Source organism: Mus pahari, chromosome 5, assembly GCF_900095145.1.
Source record: "Mus pahari chromosome 5, PAHARI_EIJ_v1.1, whole genome shotgun sequence".
In the NCBI taxonomy this organism is placed as follows: Eukaryota; Metazoa; Chordata; class Mammalia; order Rodentia; family Muridae; genus Mus; species Mus pahari.
The window spans coordinates 19,872,071-19,892,884 of NC_034594.1; the positions used below are offsets into that span (position 1 = coordinate 19,872,071).

At 47.0% G+C, this 20,814-nt stretch overlaps 1 protein-coding gene across 3 annotated transcripts in view; it reads left to right on the top strand.

Moving 5' to 3' along the window:
• Npas2 (neuronal PAS domain protein 2) overlaps nucleotides 1-20,814 on the top strand; it is a 172,298-nt gene that overhangs the window by 90,212 nt on the left and 61,272 nt on the right. For all 3 annotated transcript variants that reach the window (XM_029538656.1, XM_021198519.2, XM_029538654.1), the window contains exons 3-5: nucleotides 5,608-5,756; nucleotides 10,268-10,359; nucleotides 17,912-18,001. In XM_029538656.1, coding sequence (XP_029394516.1) covers nucleotides 5,608-5,756; nucleotides 10,268-10,359; nucleotides 17,912-18,001 — 331 coding nt within the window. The remainder of the gene's footprint in view (nucleotides 1-5,607; nucleotides 5,757-10,267; nucleotides 10,360-17,911; nucleotides 18,002-20,814) is intronic.

Below are 20,814 nucleotides of genomic sequence, written 5' to 3' on the forward strand. Positions count from 1 at the left end.
TGTGTGTGTGTGTGTGTGTGTGTGTGTGTGTGTGTGTGAGAGAGAGAGAGAGAGAGAGAGAGAGAGAAATAGATTCTACTACTCTTAGGACTACAATAAACAAAAAAAGATGAGGTTGAATCAAGCACAGGAGAAAATGATGTCATCAAGAAACTGGACAGAGTGTGAAGCTGTTGCTACTGACACAACATGTGCAGTGCACTGTTTTCTGTCAGCACGCTCTCAGAAGTGAGCGTGTAAGTCTCCATGATCATTTACAATGTAGTGAATACACAAGCCAATGACATCGCCAGTTATGGTTTTCACCAGTATTAGTTCCTACACATGGTTGTATGTGCTTGTAGATGACTGAGTGCACAGTAAGTGTGTTAACACCAGTGCACAGTAGGTGTGTCAACAACCAGTGCTGTCATACTCACACAAGTAATGCATTGAACTGTGATGTAAGATCAATAGGCAACCATGATTTTCCTACTCTGTTAAGTTCTTACGTGCCCACGTTGAGTGTGTCTGTTGTTCATGGAAACATTATGCAGCATGCAGCTGTGTGCAAGAAACTACATAGAACCTCCTAAATTGTCAGTACCCTGCAGATGAGGCCTAGACAGCCATACTCAAACTCCCCAAGATGTCCAATGATGGACATTTTACAAAAGCTATCCTGGGAGCTGCATTCAAAAATCAAAAACTGCGGTTCCTAAGGTGTGTTAACACAGAGATGTGTGCTGTGTCGTCCCATCTGCTGTCTCCTCCCTGTCTGTCTCTCTCTCACACACTCTCTTTCTCTGGATTCCTCTCCCCTCCCTCCCCCAGTGAGATAACACAATTGTTTATAAAGGCAGAATTGAGTAATCGCCCACCTAAAGAAGACACATGAATGGCATAAAGCATACAGAAAGATGTTCGGTGTCACCAGTCACCAGGAAAAATGCAAACACGAGCCACAATCAAACCATCCAACAGTGGTAGAAACTTGACACTCCCAAATGTTGGCAAAGATGGGGGCAAGTGGGAATCTCATCTGTTCCCGATAGAGATGGGAAACAGCTGGAGTCAATGTCACGTGGCAATATTGTGGCGTCTCAGTTAACGCATGTCTACCAAGTGACTCAGCAGCTCTGTGCTTCTGCATTTTCCCGAGAGAGTGAATCTTTTTTGTTTGTTTGTTTGTTTGTTTGTTTGTTTTTCGAGACAGGGTTTCTCTGTATAGCCCTGGCTGTCCTGGAACTCACTTTGTAGACCAGGCTGGCCTCGAACTCAGAAATCCGTCTGCCTCTGCCTCCCAAGTGCTGGCATTAAAGGCATGTGCCACCACGCCCAGCTAAGAGAGTGAATCTTAGTCTTGTATGTTTCTGCTACATTGGGGTGTGGGGCTAGGGGACGTGTGTGTGTGTGTGTGTGTGTGTGTGTGTGTGTGTTTGCATGGGTGCACTTCCTTGTGGAGGCCTGAGGTTGATATCAAGTGACTTCTCTGATCACTCTCCACCCTATTTTGAGACAGGATCTCTCACTTGAACCAAAAGCTGGCCAATAGGCTATTCCAGCTAGCCAGCTCGCTCCAGGGTTCCCCTAACTCCATCCCCTGAGTCTGATATTACAGAGAGGGAGTCATGCCATCCAGGCTTTATGTGGGTGCTGGAGATCCAACCCCAGTCTTCACACTTGTGTAGCAAGTTCTTTACCTACTAAACCATCTATCCATATATTCGTGTGTGTGTGTGTGTGTGTGTGTGTGTGTGTGTATGTGTGTGCTTGTCTGTCCATCTGTCTGTCTGTCTGCCTGCCTGCCTGCCTGTCTGGGATTATTTTGTTTTGGTGTTTTGAGACAGCTTCTTGCTATGAAACCCAGACTGGCCTGAAACTCATCCAGCTGAGTGTCCTGAGTACTGGCATTACAGATGCACACTGCTATGCCTGAACAGTGTTCTTCGATTATCATTTTATTATTATTATTATTATTATTATTATTATTATTATTATTATGTGACGATTTGTATACACTTGGCCTAGGGAGCGGCACTATTAGATGTGGCCCTGTTAGAGTAGGTGTGGCCCTGTTGGAGTAGGTGTGGCTTTGTTGAAGTAGATGTGGCCTTGTTGGAGTAGGTGTGTCATTGTAGGTGTGACCTTTAAGACCCTCTTCCTAGCTGCCTGGAAGTGAGTCTTCCACTAGCATCCTTCAAATGAAGATGTAGAACTCTCAGCTCCTTCTGCACCATGCCTGCCTGGATGCTGCCACATTCATACTTTGATGAGAATGGACTGAACCTCTGAACCTGTAAGCCAGCCCCAATTAAATGTTGTCCTGATAAGAGTTTCCTTGGCCATGGTATCTGCTCACAGCAGTAAAACCCTAAGACATATTGCATGTATTATTACAGCATACTATGTGAGTATGTACATGCACGAGGCCAGAGGACAACTTGTGGGAGTCAGCTCTTCCACTCCGTCATATGGGTCTTGGGAATCAAACTCGGCTCACCAGGCTTGGCAGCAAGACCTTTGCTCACTGAGCCACCTCTCTGCTCCCAGTACATAATTCACCCAAACTGGAGATATTCTAGACGTGACATCGCTATACAATGGGATACCCGTGAGCAGGAGGGAGAACCTCTGTCACTCTGCATGCCAATGTGGTGACGTCTCAAAAGCTGTGTTAAATGAAGGTCCAAGACTCTTAGAATTCCATTTATGGGAAATTCAAGAAAATGCCAAACTGAGTGGCTGTGCTTGGGAGAAAACAAAAACAAGAGGCTTGGAAAAATCCCCTAAGACGAAGCTGCTGTCTCTTTTGTGTTGGTGACAGTCAACAATTACAAAACTTCACCAAATGGCGTACTTTAAATGCATGTATTTCATGGCATGCAAATGTGATGTCTTTCAAAATCCCAGAGGCCAAGTGTCCCGGTGTCATCCGACCTGTTGTTCCAGATTCTTAGCGTGAGCGGTGCTCATTACTGGAAACAAGGTCATCCCAGGCTCTTGGCTTCCTCTCGCCTCAGAGCTGCAGATCCAGCTGACATTGACCGATTTCCAGCGTGCACCATAGTGCATCCCAGGCGGGGGCCAACGGAAACAAGCTTGTGTTCCTGTCACTAATGATAAGAGCCTCTATCGGATCCTTCGCCGGGCCACGCTCGTCGTCATTACACCCATTGAAGACAAGAGCAGAGCAATGACGAGCCGGGTGTTATCGGCTCACAAATCATTTATATCGGCAAACTGGGACAAGAGCGGGGCTTTTTTTTGGCTGAGGAGGTTGCGTGTCACTCTTTAAAATCTAGGCTAAAAAAATGATTTATAATACAGAGTCAGCCAGTCAGAAAGTGAAAAGCATTCCTTTTTTCTATCTCACGCATTTGAACACTGGGCCTTTTACCCTGAGCTAGCAGTGAGGGGGCCTCCATATCTCAGTCTGTGACAAGAAGAAAAGTGTGGCCTGGTCAGAAATGAGACCTTTACAGGAATCCCTTAATCCCAAACCCAAGAGCAGGAGAGAAGGAGGGAGGCGTTGGAAGAACAAAAAGTCTCTTAGAAAAGCTGAGGGGATTGTGCAGTTGAGATGAGCTTCGGAGAACTGCTAAGATATGGTCAGGGAATAACCCAACCAGAGACAGAGCCAGGGTAACTGGACTATAAGTGGGTGTTGATGTGATGTATATACTTGAAGCAAACAGTGACTACAGCTATGGTGGTGTCTATTTGGGGTGCGTTCTTATGTTTCTGGAGGACTACTTGGGGGAGCGTTGGTGCTGATAACTTGTACAGTTGAATACCTGCCCCAAGAGAGGTGAGTCACTGTCCACCAGAGACTACTATCCTGGCCACACACTGACCAATCAATAGCCTAGAAACTGTGACTCCCCAGGTGCTGGGGTACCTGGACCAGCAGGCAGACCATGTGTACGTGGTTTCTGTGCCCATTGGCTGGTTCTCTGTAAAAAGTTCCTCGTGGGTATACTTGGGAGGAGGGATGGGGCAGCCTTCCTGGCCATGGGTCACCTCAGAATTGGTTGCTGGCAGTTTTCTATTCCTTTTATGTGCATGGCTATTTTTCACGCATATCTCTGTGCACTGCTAATGTTCCTAGTACCCACAGAGGGCAGGAGAGGATATCAGATCTCCTGGGACTGGAGTTACAACTGGTTGTGAGTTGCTGTGTAGATGCTGAGAATCAGAACTGTATCCACTGGAAGAAGAGCCAGTGCTCTGAAGTGCTGAGCCGTCTCTCTAGTGCCATACTGGATTGCTGATGAAGGGACTCTCGGATGTCACTGGGGATCAAAGCTCCATAATTGTGCTGCTTCCTGAGAATTTGGGGGTGGATCTCTCTATCACGTGTTCCTTATTCCTCTTGTTAGGGCAGTGCCAATGCCCAGATCCCCCGTTCTAATCCCTTCAAAGTCTAGGAATCCTCAGAGGTCCCAACCTGAGCAGCCTAGCTCTCATCTCTTCTATAGACAGCCAGTATAGAGTGTCCTTGTGAAAGTAGGCTTCATCTTGGAGAACAATTTAAGGGTCACAGAACACCTGAATGAGAGGTATGAAGATTTCCCTTACAGTTCCTGTCCCACTACACACAGATCTCCTTGCTGTACGCGCTCCACTTCGTGATATACCTGTCAATCACAGTGGACTGTCAATCACAGTGGACTGTCAATCACAGTGGATGAGACTCCTTGGCATGTCATGATCTCCTCTGGCTAACATCATGGTTCCCTCTTGGTGCTGCATGTGGCAGAAGTATGTGACATGGGCCTGGCATGCTGGACTCAGCCACGGTGATGTCACTGCCCTCAATACTCTCTGTGCTGTGCCCATACATCCCTTTCTATGAGCCATGGTGACCCATGGTTGCTTTACCATTTCTGTAGCTTCTCCTTTTCCAGAATGTCATATAGTTGGGGGGTACTGTCACACAGTACCAGGCTATATAGCACACTGGTTTCTTCAACTTAGTGATGTACCTCTGAGTTCCTCTCCTGTCGTGTTGAATAGTGAGTGTTCTATTTTTCCGTGCTCACAGCTACCTGACAAGTAGGACAGCATCAGTGGCTGTCATATGTCACCCTAGATCTGCACGGCTCACAGGTTGTGCTGAGACGTCGTCACCTTGCTCACAGGATGATGGTTCTTGGGGCAAGGACCAGGACATATGTATGACTGAGTGGCATAGCCAAGAACCCCTGCCACACCGCTTGGGTGGCATAAGGCTGGATGCTCTGGACTGGAGGAAATAGGGTTGGAGCCTCACCAGGGACTCTGAGGATGAATCTAGGTAAACAGTGCAGTTTTTCTCCCTGGAGCTTAAAGCTCTACAAAGTTAGAGAGGCAGTGTCTGGCAATGGCGCTAAGCTATGTAAGGTTTTGTATGTGAGTCAGACCTTGCTTTTGATGCTGTCTGTCTCTGTGGCCAAAAGTCTAGCAAAACATGTTTCTTGCCCCATTACTCAGCTCTGAAGTGTGGCCAACATTACCTCCACGAGAGACATTTTAGATCTGTTGCTCTCCGTAGAACATGCTCCGAGAGAGAAGGAACCTCTGTGGCATGGCAAAGCCTTTGTGAAGTGGAATGTTCTAGTTAACTTGTGCCTTGTGTATTTCCAGAGCCTCTCGAAACAAGTCTGAGAAGAAGCGTCGGGACCAGTTCAATGTTCTCATCAAAGAGCTCAGCTCCATGCTCCCGGGGAACACTCGGAAAATGGACAAAACCACCGTGCTGGAGAAGGTCATCGGATTCTTGCAGAAACACAATGGTAAAGGCCGAGCACGCTTCTTGGCGTCTCTGTCCCACCCTACACTTCCCACAGGTGATCAGTTCATCAGGCCTGAGCCCCATGAGCCCATCATCAGGAAGGACACCCTCATCCCTCATGAGCTCTCCTCCAATGGCTCTGGACCTACCCCAAAAGCCCCATGGGGGGAAGACAGCCATTCCCCAAAATGCTTTATCAGCCTTAGGAGTGCCCCCAAGAGCCCACAGCCTGCACAGGTGGCATTCACCATGAGTTTGTCATTGTCATAAACCCCTGGAACTCATCCAGGACCTGCCCCTCTCTGTCTTTCCCCAAATGGGACATCTGTTCTGACTGCACACTTGAAGCTGTGTGTCCTTGGGGATCTTAGTCAGCTGAAATCATGCAGGTCATTCATGGCCCTCCTCCCCTGTCACTGACAGATACTGCCCTGTCACTTGACGTTGCCACATGACGCTATCCAGGAATGCAAGTCTTCCTCAGACCGTCCTCCCTCGGTGCTTTTACCCCTGTATGCAGATCGCACACTTAGGGTGCCACTCGCTTTGAACAGTAGCCAGAGCAACAGTGGCAAAAATAAACAGTCTGGGGAAGGGCTGGAGAGTTGACTCAGTGGTTAAGAGCACTGACTGCTCTTCCAGAGGCTCTGAGTTCAATTCCCAGCAACCACATGGTGGCTCACAACCATCTGAAATGGGATCTGATGCCCTCTTCTGGTGTGTCTGAAGACAGTCACAGTGTACTCGTATACATAAAATAAGTAACTAATTTTTTTTTAAGAGTCTGGGGAAGACCACACAAGCAGAGTTGCAATAGTCATCACGGTGATCATTTAATCAGAGTGTTTCTATTTCCTAAGTAACGTTTTAGCCAAGTGAAATAGCAGGTTAGTTTGATTGCCAAGATATTTTGTGCAAATTACTCAAACTAGGTCAGTGCCACAGAAGCAGGACAGCTGTTAAATAGGGCAGCTGGGATCAAGTTCATCAGCCTGACATTTATGCTGCTCTTGGTCCACTGTGGAGTTACCAAATTCAATAATCTGGCTCAGGAAGGCCAGGTCTGAAGCACCGCTGCTTCCTGGCACCAAGAGCACCTCTCTGGCCTTCCCTTTTCACAAGCCGAGGAGGCTTGCCTGCCTGCCTGCCTGCCTGCCTGCCTGCCTGCCTGCCTGCCCCACCTGCCTACATACAGTCAGAGTATCTGCAGACTCACACAGGTTTCTGAGAATCCCCATTTGGAAGAATGGGGAAAGCTCCATAGAGAGTTTCATGCAAAAATAGGATGCTCACACCAAAATATGGCTTAAAGCAATATATATATATATATATATATATATATATATATATATCTCAACTTTACATGTCTCCCAAGTACAGGTGAACCCCACAGGTGTGGGCAACAGAGTGGAATGTGAGTTTCTTTCTGCATTAATGCAGGGTTCCCAGAAAGCCACCGTTCCTGTCAGTGCCTCTAGACTTCACATCAGCACCTTACTCAGAGGCCTGTGGGGTAGAAGCTTAGAAGGTTAATTGACCTGAATCAGACAGCCAGGGAGGCATGGACTTTAAATCTAGCAGCCTATCTATGGAGCCCCGATCTTAAGTCGCCTTCTACTGTTCCCTCCAAGGTGTAATGCATTCATGGGGCTCCTGGACAGTCATCTGTCATGGCTGCACTGTAGCTCTGAGTTAGTGTATCCACTCAGACCATTGCTTCTCAGCCTTGGCTGCCCATGAGAGCCACCTAAGGAGCTGGGATAAATCCACTCCATGGATAGATATACCAGAAACTTTGGGAGTGGCTCCCCAAAAGTATGCTAGAGCCTGCTTATGCCAGCTCAAAAAAAAAATTTATCAGTGTATGCACTTATGCATGTGTGCATATGTGTGCAGGCATGCATGTGTGTGTGCGTGTATGTACATCATGTATAGGCCAGAGAACAATCTCAGGTCTCATTATTCAGATTCTTTGCATCATTTTTGCAGAGAGTCCCTCAGTGCCCTGGCAATGGTCAAGTAAGCTCAGCTGAACAATAAAGCCTAGGCCTGGCTCCCCAGTGCATCACAAGCACACACCATCATGCCCAATTTAGTGTGTGTGTGTGTGTGTGTGTGTGTGTGTGTGTGTGTGTGTGTGTGTGAATACTGAGGGTAAAACTCTGGTCCTTGTACTTGTACGGTGAGAACTTCACTGGTTAGTCTCTGTTGCTGTGACAAAACACCATCACATAAAAGCAAGTTGGGCAAGAAAGATTTTTACACTTCCACAACATTGTTCATCACTGGAGGAAGTCTGGACAAGAACTCAAACGGGGCTGGTGGTCCCATGTTCTATAAGAAAGCAGGCTGAGTAGGCCATGCGGAGCAGCATCCCTCCATGGCCTCTGCATCAGTTCCCGCCTCCAGGTTCCTGCCCTGCTTGTGTTCCTTTCCTGACCTCCTTCAGTGATGAACAATGATATGGAAGTGTAAGCCAAATAAACCCTTCCCTTCCCAGTTTGCTTTGTGGTGATGGTGTTTCATCACAACAATAGAAACCCTAACTAAGACAGTTAAAATAAATGTTGGGCAGTGCAGTTTTGTCTAACAATAACAGCAGCATGTTCTTCCAGACTCTTCCCTGAAGAGCTTGAGGGATACAGGTGACGAGGGGGATGAGTCTGTCTCATGCTTAACTCGGCGCTTCACACCCTCTTTCTTCACATGTAACTGCATACTGCTGAATCCATTCAGACTCATTCAAATAGAGGATTCTCTCTCCCTTTCCCTCCCCCTCCCCTCCCCCTCCCCCTCCCCCCTGCCTTCTCCATGAGAAAGAGATTGCAAAAATCATGGGCGTAGGGCTTAGAGTGTTGCTTATTGGCAGTGTGTGCCTGGCATGTGTGGGATCCTGGGTTCAAGGCTTAGCACCCAAAATAAAAGATGCTGGGAAAAAAGCCTTGAAATCTGTCCCAAGTACAGTGGGCAGGTTCTGTGTCGGAACGACTTGCTCTCTTCTGCAAGTTGTCCAACAGACTTAGTTTTAGTCTCTGAGGTATAAATGGTAGATTCTTAAATTTTTAACATAGGTGGGGGGAAATATTGGTTTCAGATAGAGGATAGGGGCTGGAGAGATGGCTCGATGGTTAAGAGCACTGACTACTTTTCCAGAAGGTCCTGAGTTTAATTGCCAGCAACCACATGGTGGCTCACAACCATCTGTAATGGGATATGATGCCCTCTTCTGGTATGTCTGAACACAGCTACAGTGTACTCATATAAATAAATTTTTGAAAGTGATAGAGGGTAAATAAGGGGAAAAACAGATATGCTATCATGTTTACAGTGTCTATTGTAACACTGAGGTAATTTAATAATAAAACAAAATTGCTAAGCACAGAAAGGATATTTTAAGAGTCCTGCTGGGCAGTGGTGGCACATGTCTTTAATCCCAGAACTTGGGAGGCAGAGGCAGGCGGATTTCTGAGTTAGAGGACAGCCTGGTCTACAAAGTGAGTTCCAGGACAGCCAGGGCTACACAGAGAAACCCTGTCTCAAAAAGAGAGAGAGAGAGAGAGAGAGAGAGAGAGAGAGAGAGAGAGAGAGAGTCCCAAGTAGACCAGTGACCATTTGATTGTCAAACGTGAGTGATATCTAATGTCATGATCATGACAGAGAATGGGTAAATAATAGATTAATAATGACAACCACCAAAGTCTTAAGAAAAGTAAATGCAGATCTTGAAAGCAACTCAGGGGACTCAGGGAGCAGTGGTAGAGTAGTCCAGCACCTCCCTGGCATGGTAAGAGCTGATTGTAAGAGGCAATGGTGAGTGTCTCTGTGGCTGTTGTTGCTCAGGAACGATGGAGAGGATGGGAACTGAACTCCCACCAGCATGGAGCAGTGGGCCTGTTACTGGAAGCCTAAGGCATTTCTGGAAGTTGGTGTTGTTGCTGTTGTTGCTGCTGCTGCTGCTGTAGTTGTTGTTGTTGTTGTTGTTGTTGTTGTTGTTGTTGTTGTTGGGAAATGCTGGGAATAGAACCCAGGATGACACACATAGCTAGGAAGCTCATACTCTCTACCCGTGAGCTCTACCTCCCGCCCTTGGAATTTTGAGAATCCCAGATTCCTAAAGTGTTTTCACCTTGCTTTAACCTTGTAACTTGAGGAGATACTACCAGGCCAGTCTTTGTTCCTTCCCTTGTGGGTGCTGCCACCCGGTTCTAGCTGCTCTAGCTTTACCCCGAGAGAGTCTGGGCAGTGGTCTGTCCTCTCCCTATGCTCACAGTGGGATGGTCTCTTCTCTGCAGCCTCCTTAAAGGCTATGACAGCATCAAAAGTGTTTTCCAGCCTATCATACCCACAGTCCTCAGAGTTTGGAAATCAAGGCGAGCATGTCCCTTGCTTTCCTTAATTAAAGATTTACACAAAATACTTCCAGATCTGGGGTACCCTGAATATGAAAACTTACGTATTCTTTTCTTCTGTTTCTGGTTTGTGTGTTTGTTTGTTTGTTTGTTTGTTTTATAGAAGTCTCAGCACAAACAGAAATCTGTGACATCCAGCAGGACTGGAAGCCTTCATTCCTCAGTAACGAAGAATTCACCCAGTTGATGTTGGAGGTAAAGCATCCCTTCTTCAAGTTAGCTTAAGGCTGTGGGTGTAGCGGGACGGATTGGTGGGGCATGTAGAAAGCATACACAATGCCCTGGGTTCAGATCCCCAGCACCCCATGAAAGCAGGCATGGTGGCTGAGACGGAAGAATCGGAAGTTCAAGGCCATACTCTGTGACACAGCAAGTTTTAGACCCACCCACGAGATGCATGGCCTTGTCTGAGAACAGCAACTACAGCAAACAAAGGACAAACGAAAACAAAGGACAAAACAAGGGACTAGCTCAGTCAGGAAAGCACTTGCCTCATAGGCATGAGGGCTTGATGTAGTCCCCAGAAGCCACATTTTTAAGAATGCATGCATAGTGACACATATTCCTAAGTCCAGCACTTGAGAGAAGAGAAGGGCAGATCTGTGGGACCCGCTGCCTGGTCAGCCAGCCTCGTCCCTGGGACAAAAGAGAAACCCTGTCTTGAACCAAAAATCAAAATGAGTGGCTTCACACACGGACATGTGATCATACTCATGCACATGTATTTACACACAGAAGTGCACATGCACTCACATACAATGTAAACATCTACTCACACATGAATATGTATGTACTCACAGGTGCAGACACACAGATGCACTTGAACACGCATATACAACCACATACATAGACATTCACATCTATCTGCCCACACATGTTCTTAATAGACTGAAGAGTTTAGTAAGTTAGAAATTAAAATGTAGCTATGTATTCCTGTTAGCTCTCGTGCCCAAAGAAAGCAGCTGTTCATAGCCCTGGAAATAAGCCTCGGGACAGATGCCAGCCTGTGGTTCTGCCTGCTATAGTTAATACTTTGTCTACTGAGTTGGGCTACCTAAGCAAAAATTCCCAAGCTGGATCTGTTGCCTCAGTGACTATAGGACAGGCCCCATTAGTGACCTCCCAAAAAGGGCATAGAACATGAACCAGGGGTCAGTGGCAGCAGTAGCCAGAGGGGAGATGAGGAATAGAAGATCGTGGCACACTGACGCCCCTCTTTAGAATGCAGAGGTTGCCATTTTCTCCTTAGTAGACGCGAACTAGGAAGCAGGTCTTTGAACATTGCACTTTAGGCCTGAGCTCACTGTACATGAACGTTATGCGGGTGTCAGCCACAGTGACCTGTGCCTCCCACACTGACCCCGCCCTTTCTGTGCTAAGATGGCCGTGTTCCTTTCCCTGCAACACTGAGCTGAGGGGTGAGGGGAGGGGGAGGCTGAGGATGAGCTAATAACCTCCATCGGTATCCTTGGAACATTTGCATATGGGTGTAAGTCCTCAGGACAGACCACATCTCTACGAAAGCCCTAGTGGTTACTCTGACCCCAGACTTGAGTTTACTGAAGGAGTTTACCTACAGCCATGAAGACTGACCAGTCAGGTGTGACTTGACAGAAAAGTCCAGCAAAGGGAAGCTCATCGTGTCATGTGACCATGACGCCTGGCTCCCAGCTGAGGCTTCCAAGGATAAGTCTTTCTATAGCTCATCTGTGTGCCTATGTAAGACTGATGTAAACTTCAATTTCCATAGATTAACTATGCAGAAAACAGAAAGTACTGGAATAAGAAAATGCCAGAATAAAGATGTCTAAATATTATGAAACATAAATGCATTAATGAACATCGGCAGCAGATGAAAGCTACTTAACTCTACATGGGAACTATATTTAAAGAAAATACAGAACTTTCTGCAGAAGCAATGTATTTTAAGTATGTTAAATTTAAAGCAGCTTATGAAATATAATGTGAATTTGTTGCATCATTATGCCACCTTACAGGCATCAATTTGTCTTTTAATTCCATGAGAAAGGAGTTAAAAACATATAACCCTCTGGAACCAGCCACTTTGTTGCTATCACAACCTTTTTTGCTTCATCCAGTGAGTTTCAAAGTATCTAAAGAATTTCACAGTATAAGGTTTCTATGAAGTTTTAAACATATTGATAAATTTATATCTGAAGCTGGGCGTGGTGGCGCATGCCTTTAATCCTAGCACTTGGGAGGCAGAGGCAGGCGGATTTCTGAGTTCGAGCCCAGCCTGGTCTACAGAATGAGTTCCAGGACAGCCAGGGCTATACAGAGAAACCCTGTCTCGAAAATCCAATATATATATACATATATATATATATATACATATATATATATATATATATATGTATATATATATTGAAGAAAGGACTAGCAATCAAGACTATATTAAAGTCCCTACGAAGCTGCTCCCCAGGCTACAGTCCTTGAAGCAGAGAGAAGGGAAGACTAAATGCATGGCTTGGATCTGGAACCACCCCTGTCCATCCAGCCCTGGTCCACTGAAGGCAGCTGTGAGCTGGAAGGCTACCAAATAGCTTGGCTCTAGCTATGCTGAGCTTGTCTCCCAACCTGATGCCCTTCAGTAGGCACAGGCTGGGGTTGAGTCAGCAGTACCTTCTGCTTTCTCCCCTCTCATGGTCCAAAACCCACAATGTGGCCCCTTGGATGACTTAATGAGTTTTCACAGCGCAACTTATTCCTACTGTTCGTTCCATCCCTGCTGGGTATCCTCCTCTTTTGGAGAGCATGCCTGTGATGGTTTGTATATGTTCAGCCCAGGGAATGGCACTATTAGGAGATGTGGCCTTGTTGGAGTAGGTGTGTCACTGTAGGCATGGTCTTTAAGACCCTCAGCCTAACCACCTGGAAGTCGGTATTCTGTTAGCAGCCTTCAGATGCAGATGTAGAACTCTCAGCTCTGCCTGCACCATGCCTGCCTGGATGCTGCCCTGCTCCCACCTTGATGATAATGAATTGAACCTCTGAACCTATAAGCCAGCCCCAATTAAGTATTATCCTTTATAAGACTTGCCTTGGTCATGGTGTCTGTTCACAGCAGTAAAACCCTAAGACAATGGCCCTCCAGGATTCATGTCTTTGTAGCCAGGAAAGTCCTTTCATTTTAATGAAGTCACAGCCTGGCTGGGAAGCCCTGTGCCCAAGGAAATTGCTAGTGACTCTGAGCATGAATCCCCTATTCTTCCTACCATCTGTCAAAGGGGCACAAAACTGGACTTCAGGACTAATTGTGGCAAAATACAAAAGAAGAAAAATGGCCAAGCGAAAGACTGACCAACATTCTTGGAGAAATGACTCAGAAAGAAAGAAACTTCCTTTTTTAAAAACAAATTTATCTCTTTTATTTTTATGTGTATAAGTGTTTTTGCCTGGCATATGTCTAGGTATCACATGGGTGACTGGTGCCTGTAAGTGTCAGAAAAGGACATTGGATACCTTAGAACTGGAGTTAGCGACAACTGTAAGCCACCGTCTGGGTACTGAGAACCAAACCCAGGTTCTCTGCAGGAACAAGTGCTTTCACCTGCTGAGCCATCTCCCCAGTCCCATAAGGGAGGGAAAGCTCTTGCTGGCCAGAGTTTGGGGAATTCAAGGTCTTTCTGAATGCTTTCCAGGAAGCTTCAGAAGTCTTTTCTCTTAGCCCCTACACTGTCCCAGAGAACACAAAGAATATTCCATCAAAATGAGGAGTGTGTAGGTAAGGGAGGTTTTGTGTCTCTGTAGTATGCAGTGAGAGGAAGCCTCAGGGCTTCCCTCCGTGGATAGGGCGTGTGTGGTGGTTCTGTCTCATCCCACACCGTGGGATTTCCAGAGCCATGGCAAGCGTTGCTAACACAGACTCAAGTTTGGGTCTTACATGCTTTGGAATACCCCCAGGGAGCAGGGGAAGGGCATCTCACACCAATGAGTACCTTCAGTTTTGTGACACCCACATGCTTGACAGACCCAAGAAGGACAGGGGCTCACTGTACAAAAACGAATGAATAAATAGGGTGACTGCAGTAAAACAGTGTGCCATGGGTTACAAAACGTGGATAGAAAGATTTTAAACGTCTTCCTCATAAGGAGATGGTAAAGGTTTTAGAGGCAGATGTCTCTAACCTGACTTAAACATTACACTCCCTACACACATATCAAATGTGCCATGGTACACCGGGGACAGGTACAATTTTATGTTTTTATATATCAGCTAAAATAAATCTAGTTCAGGACTGCGGCTGTAGCTCAGTCACATGACCCAAGCCGTGTTGTTGAGGTTGCATTGACAAAAATAAATTGAAATTTTAAAAAGAAAAATGACTTATAAGAATAGTTGGGGGCTAAAGTCACTAGACTTTGCTTTTTTTTTTTTTTCACCCTGACTCACAAGTCTAACCCAGAATATCTCAGTGTCAGAGCGGCGGGCATCGCACACTTAGTCTTTCTTTGATGCCCTGTATGTTGTGGGATATTTTTCATCATCCCCTGCCTCTACTCACTAAATACTACCGTCAAACTCCAGCAGCAACAGCCCCAAATGTCCACAGATATTGCCAGACATCCCAAGGTTGAGACCAAATGAGGTAACTGAAAAGGATGTGATTCGCTTAAAAGATGTGCTGTACAAACACCAACTCAATGTAAATCAAAGACCTTTGGTAAGACCTGTAACACTAGAGGGAAAGTCTCGTGATAGAGGCAGAGGCAAGAACTCCTGAAAACACACCACCAGCATCAAAAACGTCTTTAAGCACTCGTGAGACGACATGACACTTAAAAGCTGAAGAAGCAGCTTTCTGCAGGCTGAAGAAGCTATCTGCAAAGCGAACACAGAACCTAGGAGATGGGCAAAGACTCCCATCAGCTGTCCCTCGGGCAGGAGGCTAAAGTCTAGAATATATAAATAACTACAGAAATCAAACACCAGAAAATAAAAAAATTACAAAATCGTTTCAATGAATGGACAGTTTTCAAAAGAAGAAACACAATTGGCCAATAAATATTTCTTAAGGTCTTAGCCATCAGAGAAACGCAAATTAAAACTGCTTTAAGATTCTGTATCACCATACTCAGAATGGCTTTACATCAATAAAACAAATGATGGGGACAGGGGTGGGGGTAAAGAGGTGGTCACGTGACTCACATCCTGCATACCAGACGAGCCTCCTGTGTCCACCAAACTTCATCTCACTGTCACCACATGCAAACTCAAGGCCCAGCCCTGCCTGTTATGTCCACACTAGACATAATCAATAAAAGAAACTGGCATGCCCAGGTCTCATTCCAAAAACACAAAGAGTGTAAAAGATGAAGACAGTAAGTCCCACCTTAAATCCAACCAGTCCCCTACAGTATCCTCCGATGAGAATCTCCATTGTGTACCCGGAGCCTCCAGGATTTGAAAACTGAATTCAATAAAGAGAAACGTTAAAGGGAGATAAAGCTGAAACAAAAACGGAACGGGAAAACCTGGCAACCCAATAAGTAGCCCCACAAGTAGAATGGATCCAAGAGAAGACAGAATATCTGAACTTGAAAACAGAGGAATCACAGCACACGAGCAAAGGTATGGGGGGAGTTAAAACACAGGAAAGAGCCGGCCGTGATGGTGCAAGCCTTTAATCCCAGCACTCGGGAGACAGAGGCAGGCGGATTTCTGAGTTTGAGGCCAGCCTGGTCTACAAAGTGAGTTCCAGGACAGCCAGGGCTACACAGAGAAACCCTGTCTCGAAAAACCAAAACCAAAACCAAAAATAAAAAATAAAAATAAAAAAAAATAAAAAAAACACAGGAAGAGAATGCACGAGGATTGAGGGACATGGTGGAAAACCGAACCTTTCGATTACATTCCAAAAGTAAGGAAAGACATACCCATACAGATACTCACAGAGCACAAAATAAGAAAGGCCAGAAAAGAAAATCCCTGTGGCATATCATACTTAAACCACTAAATATAGAGCAAAGAGCCCTGAAAGGGGCGAGGGAAAACACAGCCACAGCCACAGCCACAGCCACAGCCACACTCGGCGCACTGTCCTGGACTCTGCTGTCCCACAGTTAGGCACACCCTCCTGACTGCACGGAAGGAACACCCCTTTATGGGAGTAGATTCTCAGCAGCGCCTTCGGAGGATCTAGGAAAAAGGCATGCAGAATGTTTCCAAATCCTTCTAAGCTCTGCTTCACCCCCCTCCGCAAAATGAGAAACAGATTTGGAAAAGATGCTGTTTCAAAGACGTGGTCGGTGCAACAGCAGTGGCAAGCTTCCCGTGGACATCCACCTGAGCCTCAAAGATTTATGTTCTAGTGAGACGAGACATATTTCCATTCACTCTGTCTCACCAGGCTCCCCAGACTGCCAGTTGCCAGTGTGACCCCTTCTTTGCTGAATGACGTCCATAGGCGGAGTTTTAGAAATCAACTTTGAGTTGTTGAAAGCATTATAAACACCCACAGTCGGATCTCAATACATTTAAAAACTGAACCTCTACCCCAGGAAAGAGCATGGTCTCTGGCTATCTACTCACAGCCGAGGCAGGGCGCCTACTGCAGAGTATAGGCGCTTTTGCATGCATGCAATTTTTAGATATTTGGAAACCCCTGTGCCCAGGTGAGTTAGTTACAAAGCCCCCACTCCCACCCAGCCTTGTAGAATACAGTGAATGTTCCCAAGTGTTAGGTGTTAGCACTAATGTTAGCCCAATACTACCGCAGCGCCCTATGTAAATGGTTTCTTCTATAGCTAGAAGGGACTGAATGTGTGAGCCAAGGACTTCACACTCTTCGCCCATGTGCTGATTCCTCTATCTTCAATGTGGCAATGGATGTGGACGGAGGTCTGCCACATCCAGCCAGGCTCCAGCGATGGACCTGACTGGACCAGCAAAAGAAGGAGGAAAAGACACACAAGAGACGTGCGGAGAGAAAAGCTGGGATTGGGTGGACGGGGCTCTCTGATGGGGAAGCCGTAGCACCCCATTTTATTATACAGTTGAGTGGGGGCGGGGTTATTGCACACAGCTGAACAAAGAGGCAAGTTTAGTTAATCTTGGTAGGGGCAGTCTCTGTAGGGAACCTGTCTTCAGGCCTTGAACACCCATTCAGAGTAGGGCTGTGGCTGCAGCAGACATTTTCTACACACATTATCTGTGCATAAATCAGAAGGGGAGGCTTTGCCTATCTCTGTCAACTGCACATGCTCACTCAGGCCCCACACACAGGAATTCCTCCCCTTCCCACAGAGGTCTGCTTTGGCCTTTGGGCATGTTTCTCTTTGTAAGACATCTCTCTATATATACCTTGCAGTAAATGTTTACTCCTGGGTTCACAGTGATCTCGGGGGGCAGGGGCTAGGTACTGGAGCATGTGTGCTGCTGGTGCCTTTGAGTGATAATGACTGGTATTTCTGATTCATTTCAGTTGTGTGACTGCCATTAAACCTACGTAAGCAGTTTCCACGGCTGCCCTTCATTTTATGATACCAACAGGTCAACTTTGCCACTGAGCCCACAGTGCTTTTCTCTTGCCTGAGCTGAACAGATTGTGTATAGAGTCATCCCGTGTGTGAGGCAGGGAAGCGCTGTGAGGTTATTCATGGAGATGGTCTGAGGAGTACAAAACAAAGCCAGCATCATATGGAAAAAAAATGAATCCTTCGCTTTAGTGTCATGCTCCTTCATAGAAGCGTCCCTAAGAAGCTCTCAAATGTTGCATTTCCCCAGGCATTAGATGGCTTCGTCATCGTCGTGACAACAGACGGCAGCATCATCTATGTGTCCGACAGTATCACACCTCTCCTTGGACATTTACCGGTGAGTTTCTGCTCCAGCAACCTTGGCCTGTGCATGATTTAATATTTCCTGGTCAGGCATGCAGGGGTGCTGCAGGTATGGGGGAGCTACGTGTAAGAAAGAGGTGCATGGAGGCTTCAAGAGTGTCCAAGTTCTGTAGAACCAAACCAAGCCAAGCTCAAGGTCCTGCGGCAGATGAAGGACAGGAGAAGGCATGGATCACCCTGAAACAGGCATGGAGCTGTGACCTCAATGGGTCCAGGGCCGAAGTCGGGATGGGACTCGCATGAGTTTCTCAGTGCTGTTAGCAGAGCTCAGAGGGCAGCAGATGTCCCTGGTCAACTGAGAGCTGATTAAGGAAGGGGAAACAGATGGCCTATGCAGAATATGGTTTGGAGCTTGGGGGAGACATATATGAGATTACAAGTAGGTTAGAACACCAATCACACTGAGCGCTTCTCAGCTGCCATGTTTCCTGGCAATTGAAACAAGACACAGTTGGACCAGTACTGTGAGGACCTTGGGGAATAAGTAGGGGCTTCCCAGGTGGGGAGGAGAGGACCAGATCTGTGCCCCTGGGATGAGGGTGGGACCCTCTGTTCCTCCTCCCCCACTTCTTCCTTTTCTCCTGCCTTTTTCCTCCCTCCTCTCTATGAGATTTGATAGCTAATAACAGTAGTTCAACACGAAGTCACTTGCAGATCTGCACCAGGCTAGAAGAAGGCCCACACTTAAGGAAAACTCAACCCTTTGCCCAGCGACCCATTTCTTGCCTCACCATTATTGGCTCCCACAGAACTTGGCCCAGAAGGTCAGATCCGCTAGGAGTGATGCATGTTAGTGGCTTCTTGGTTCTCCTAATCAGTCTGGCAGAACCAACCACCCGACTCCTAACCCTTGCGATCAGAAGGTTAGGCCGCCAGTTGATGTGACAAGACAGGTAGCAGCTTGCCCTGGATTAAGCCAAGGGAAATCCTGGATCAGCATGATGCTAGAAAACTATGACCCTGTCTTCATAGCTGTGCCAGGTCAGGAGGCAGCATGACCTTACTCCACGGGCAGCTTCTGTCTGTCTTGTGCTGGAAAGTCCCATTCTGCTGGTGGCTCAGGGTTTCTTCTACACTGTCCTGGCCTATTAGTTCCTTGGAAGGCTATCTCCCAACCCATCGCTTTGGAAGATGGTCTGTACTCCTACAGAACTATCACTACTTGGGTTCTTCTGCAGCATCTTAGGTCTGAAAGACACTTTTGACCTTTCTGGGTAGGTACCTTCCCATGGCATCATGGGAATTACCATTCCCTGATGCCAGGGTGGGACAGGCATGGGGGTGTCTCTTCTCGGGACAGCAGTCGGAAGAGGTTTCTTCTGGTGGTAAAGGATGCCAGGGTGCACCCACACCTTGCTCTTTGTCCCAGTGTGGAGGATGGTGCTGATGCAGAAGTGACCATGCTTTCATCATGGCTCCTTGGGGCTCATCTAAGGATAACTGAGGAGAGAGGGGGAGATGAGGTGTCTCTTTGGGGAAAGCTTCTGTTTTGCTTTGAGTGGAAAAGAGTGCGCAGCAATGGGCCCTAACCAAAACCAACCAAGAGTGACCTGCTTTCTGGCTGGGAAGGAGGGGCAGAGTGCAGAGCTGTTTGGGTAAACTCTCTTCTGCTTTATGCTCCCATGAGTATCTGATGACCTCATTGCTATATGTGGCAGAGGGAACTTAGGAAGTAATTTTCCTGGCTCGAAATTTTGGAGCCGTTCGGGTCCACCTTGCAAAATCATGTTCTAACTGGAAGGACCAGGCATGGCTTCACCCTCACTTGGTCATGCCAGACCCTTGTGTGTGGTTACTAGGTGACCATCTGTAGACTAGACTCACACCTTGACACACACAGCAATGCCCCAGTAGGGCTAAGCCCCCTGGGTGGGTGGTCTGAAGGAGTTGTGGTTAGCTTCTGGTCTCTGGCTTTCCGGGGGTGGACAAGGGTTTTTAAGAGCAGGAATTTTGCTAGTTCCATGAGCATTTAGCTCTTTCTTCTGGAAATCATTCCCCACTGCTTCCAACTTTCAGCTGAGGAAAGCCTGGGGCAGTGAGGGCAGCACAGGGGTGGAAACAGGTGCTCCTATGTTGAACCCACTTCACTCCAGTGTGTTCCTGGTGCTAAGGTTTTAGGTTGCAGCTTGGGAATTCTTTTGGTTGTCTTTAATCTCCCTACTTTCTGGCAAGAGGCCAGGATCTGTCTGCAGAGTGTTCGGTGTTTGCAGAGGCCCTGTGGTGGCAGCCTTTCTTCAGGGTTTCAGTCTGAGAACATCTCCCTGTTCAACTGTCAGGAGCACACACTTGCTGAGCACCCACTTGCTGTATGCCAAGTTTCCATGTATTGATATCTGTCAAGCATTTGCAACAGTCTCTTGCTGTCCTTACTGATCCTTACATTAATGCCATGAAGGTCAATAGCCCTGAGCACAGATGAGAAAAACAATAGTACAAAGAGGTCAAGTATAGACACAGAGTATGCAGGCATCCAGGGGTGCGACTGTGGGCGTAAACTGGGATGATGGCTCCAGGAAGTCAGAGGTGTGACTGTGGTGTGAATTGAAGTGGTGGCTCCTGAAAGTCGGAGTTTTGACTGTGGTGTGAACTGGGGGGCAATGGCTCCAGGTAGCCAAGTGTATAACTGTGGTATGAACTGAGGCAATGGCTCCAGGCAGTAAGGGATGTGACTGTGGTACGAACTGGGGGCCATGGCTCTAGGCAGCCAGGGGTGTGACTGTGGTGTGAACTGGGGGCCATGGCTCCAGACAGCCAGGGGTGTGACTGTGGTATGAACGGGGGGGGGGG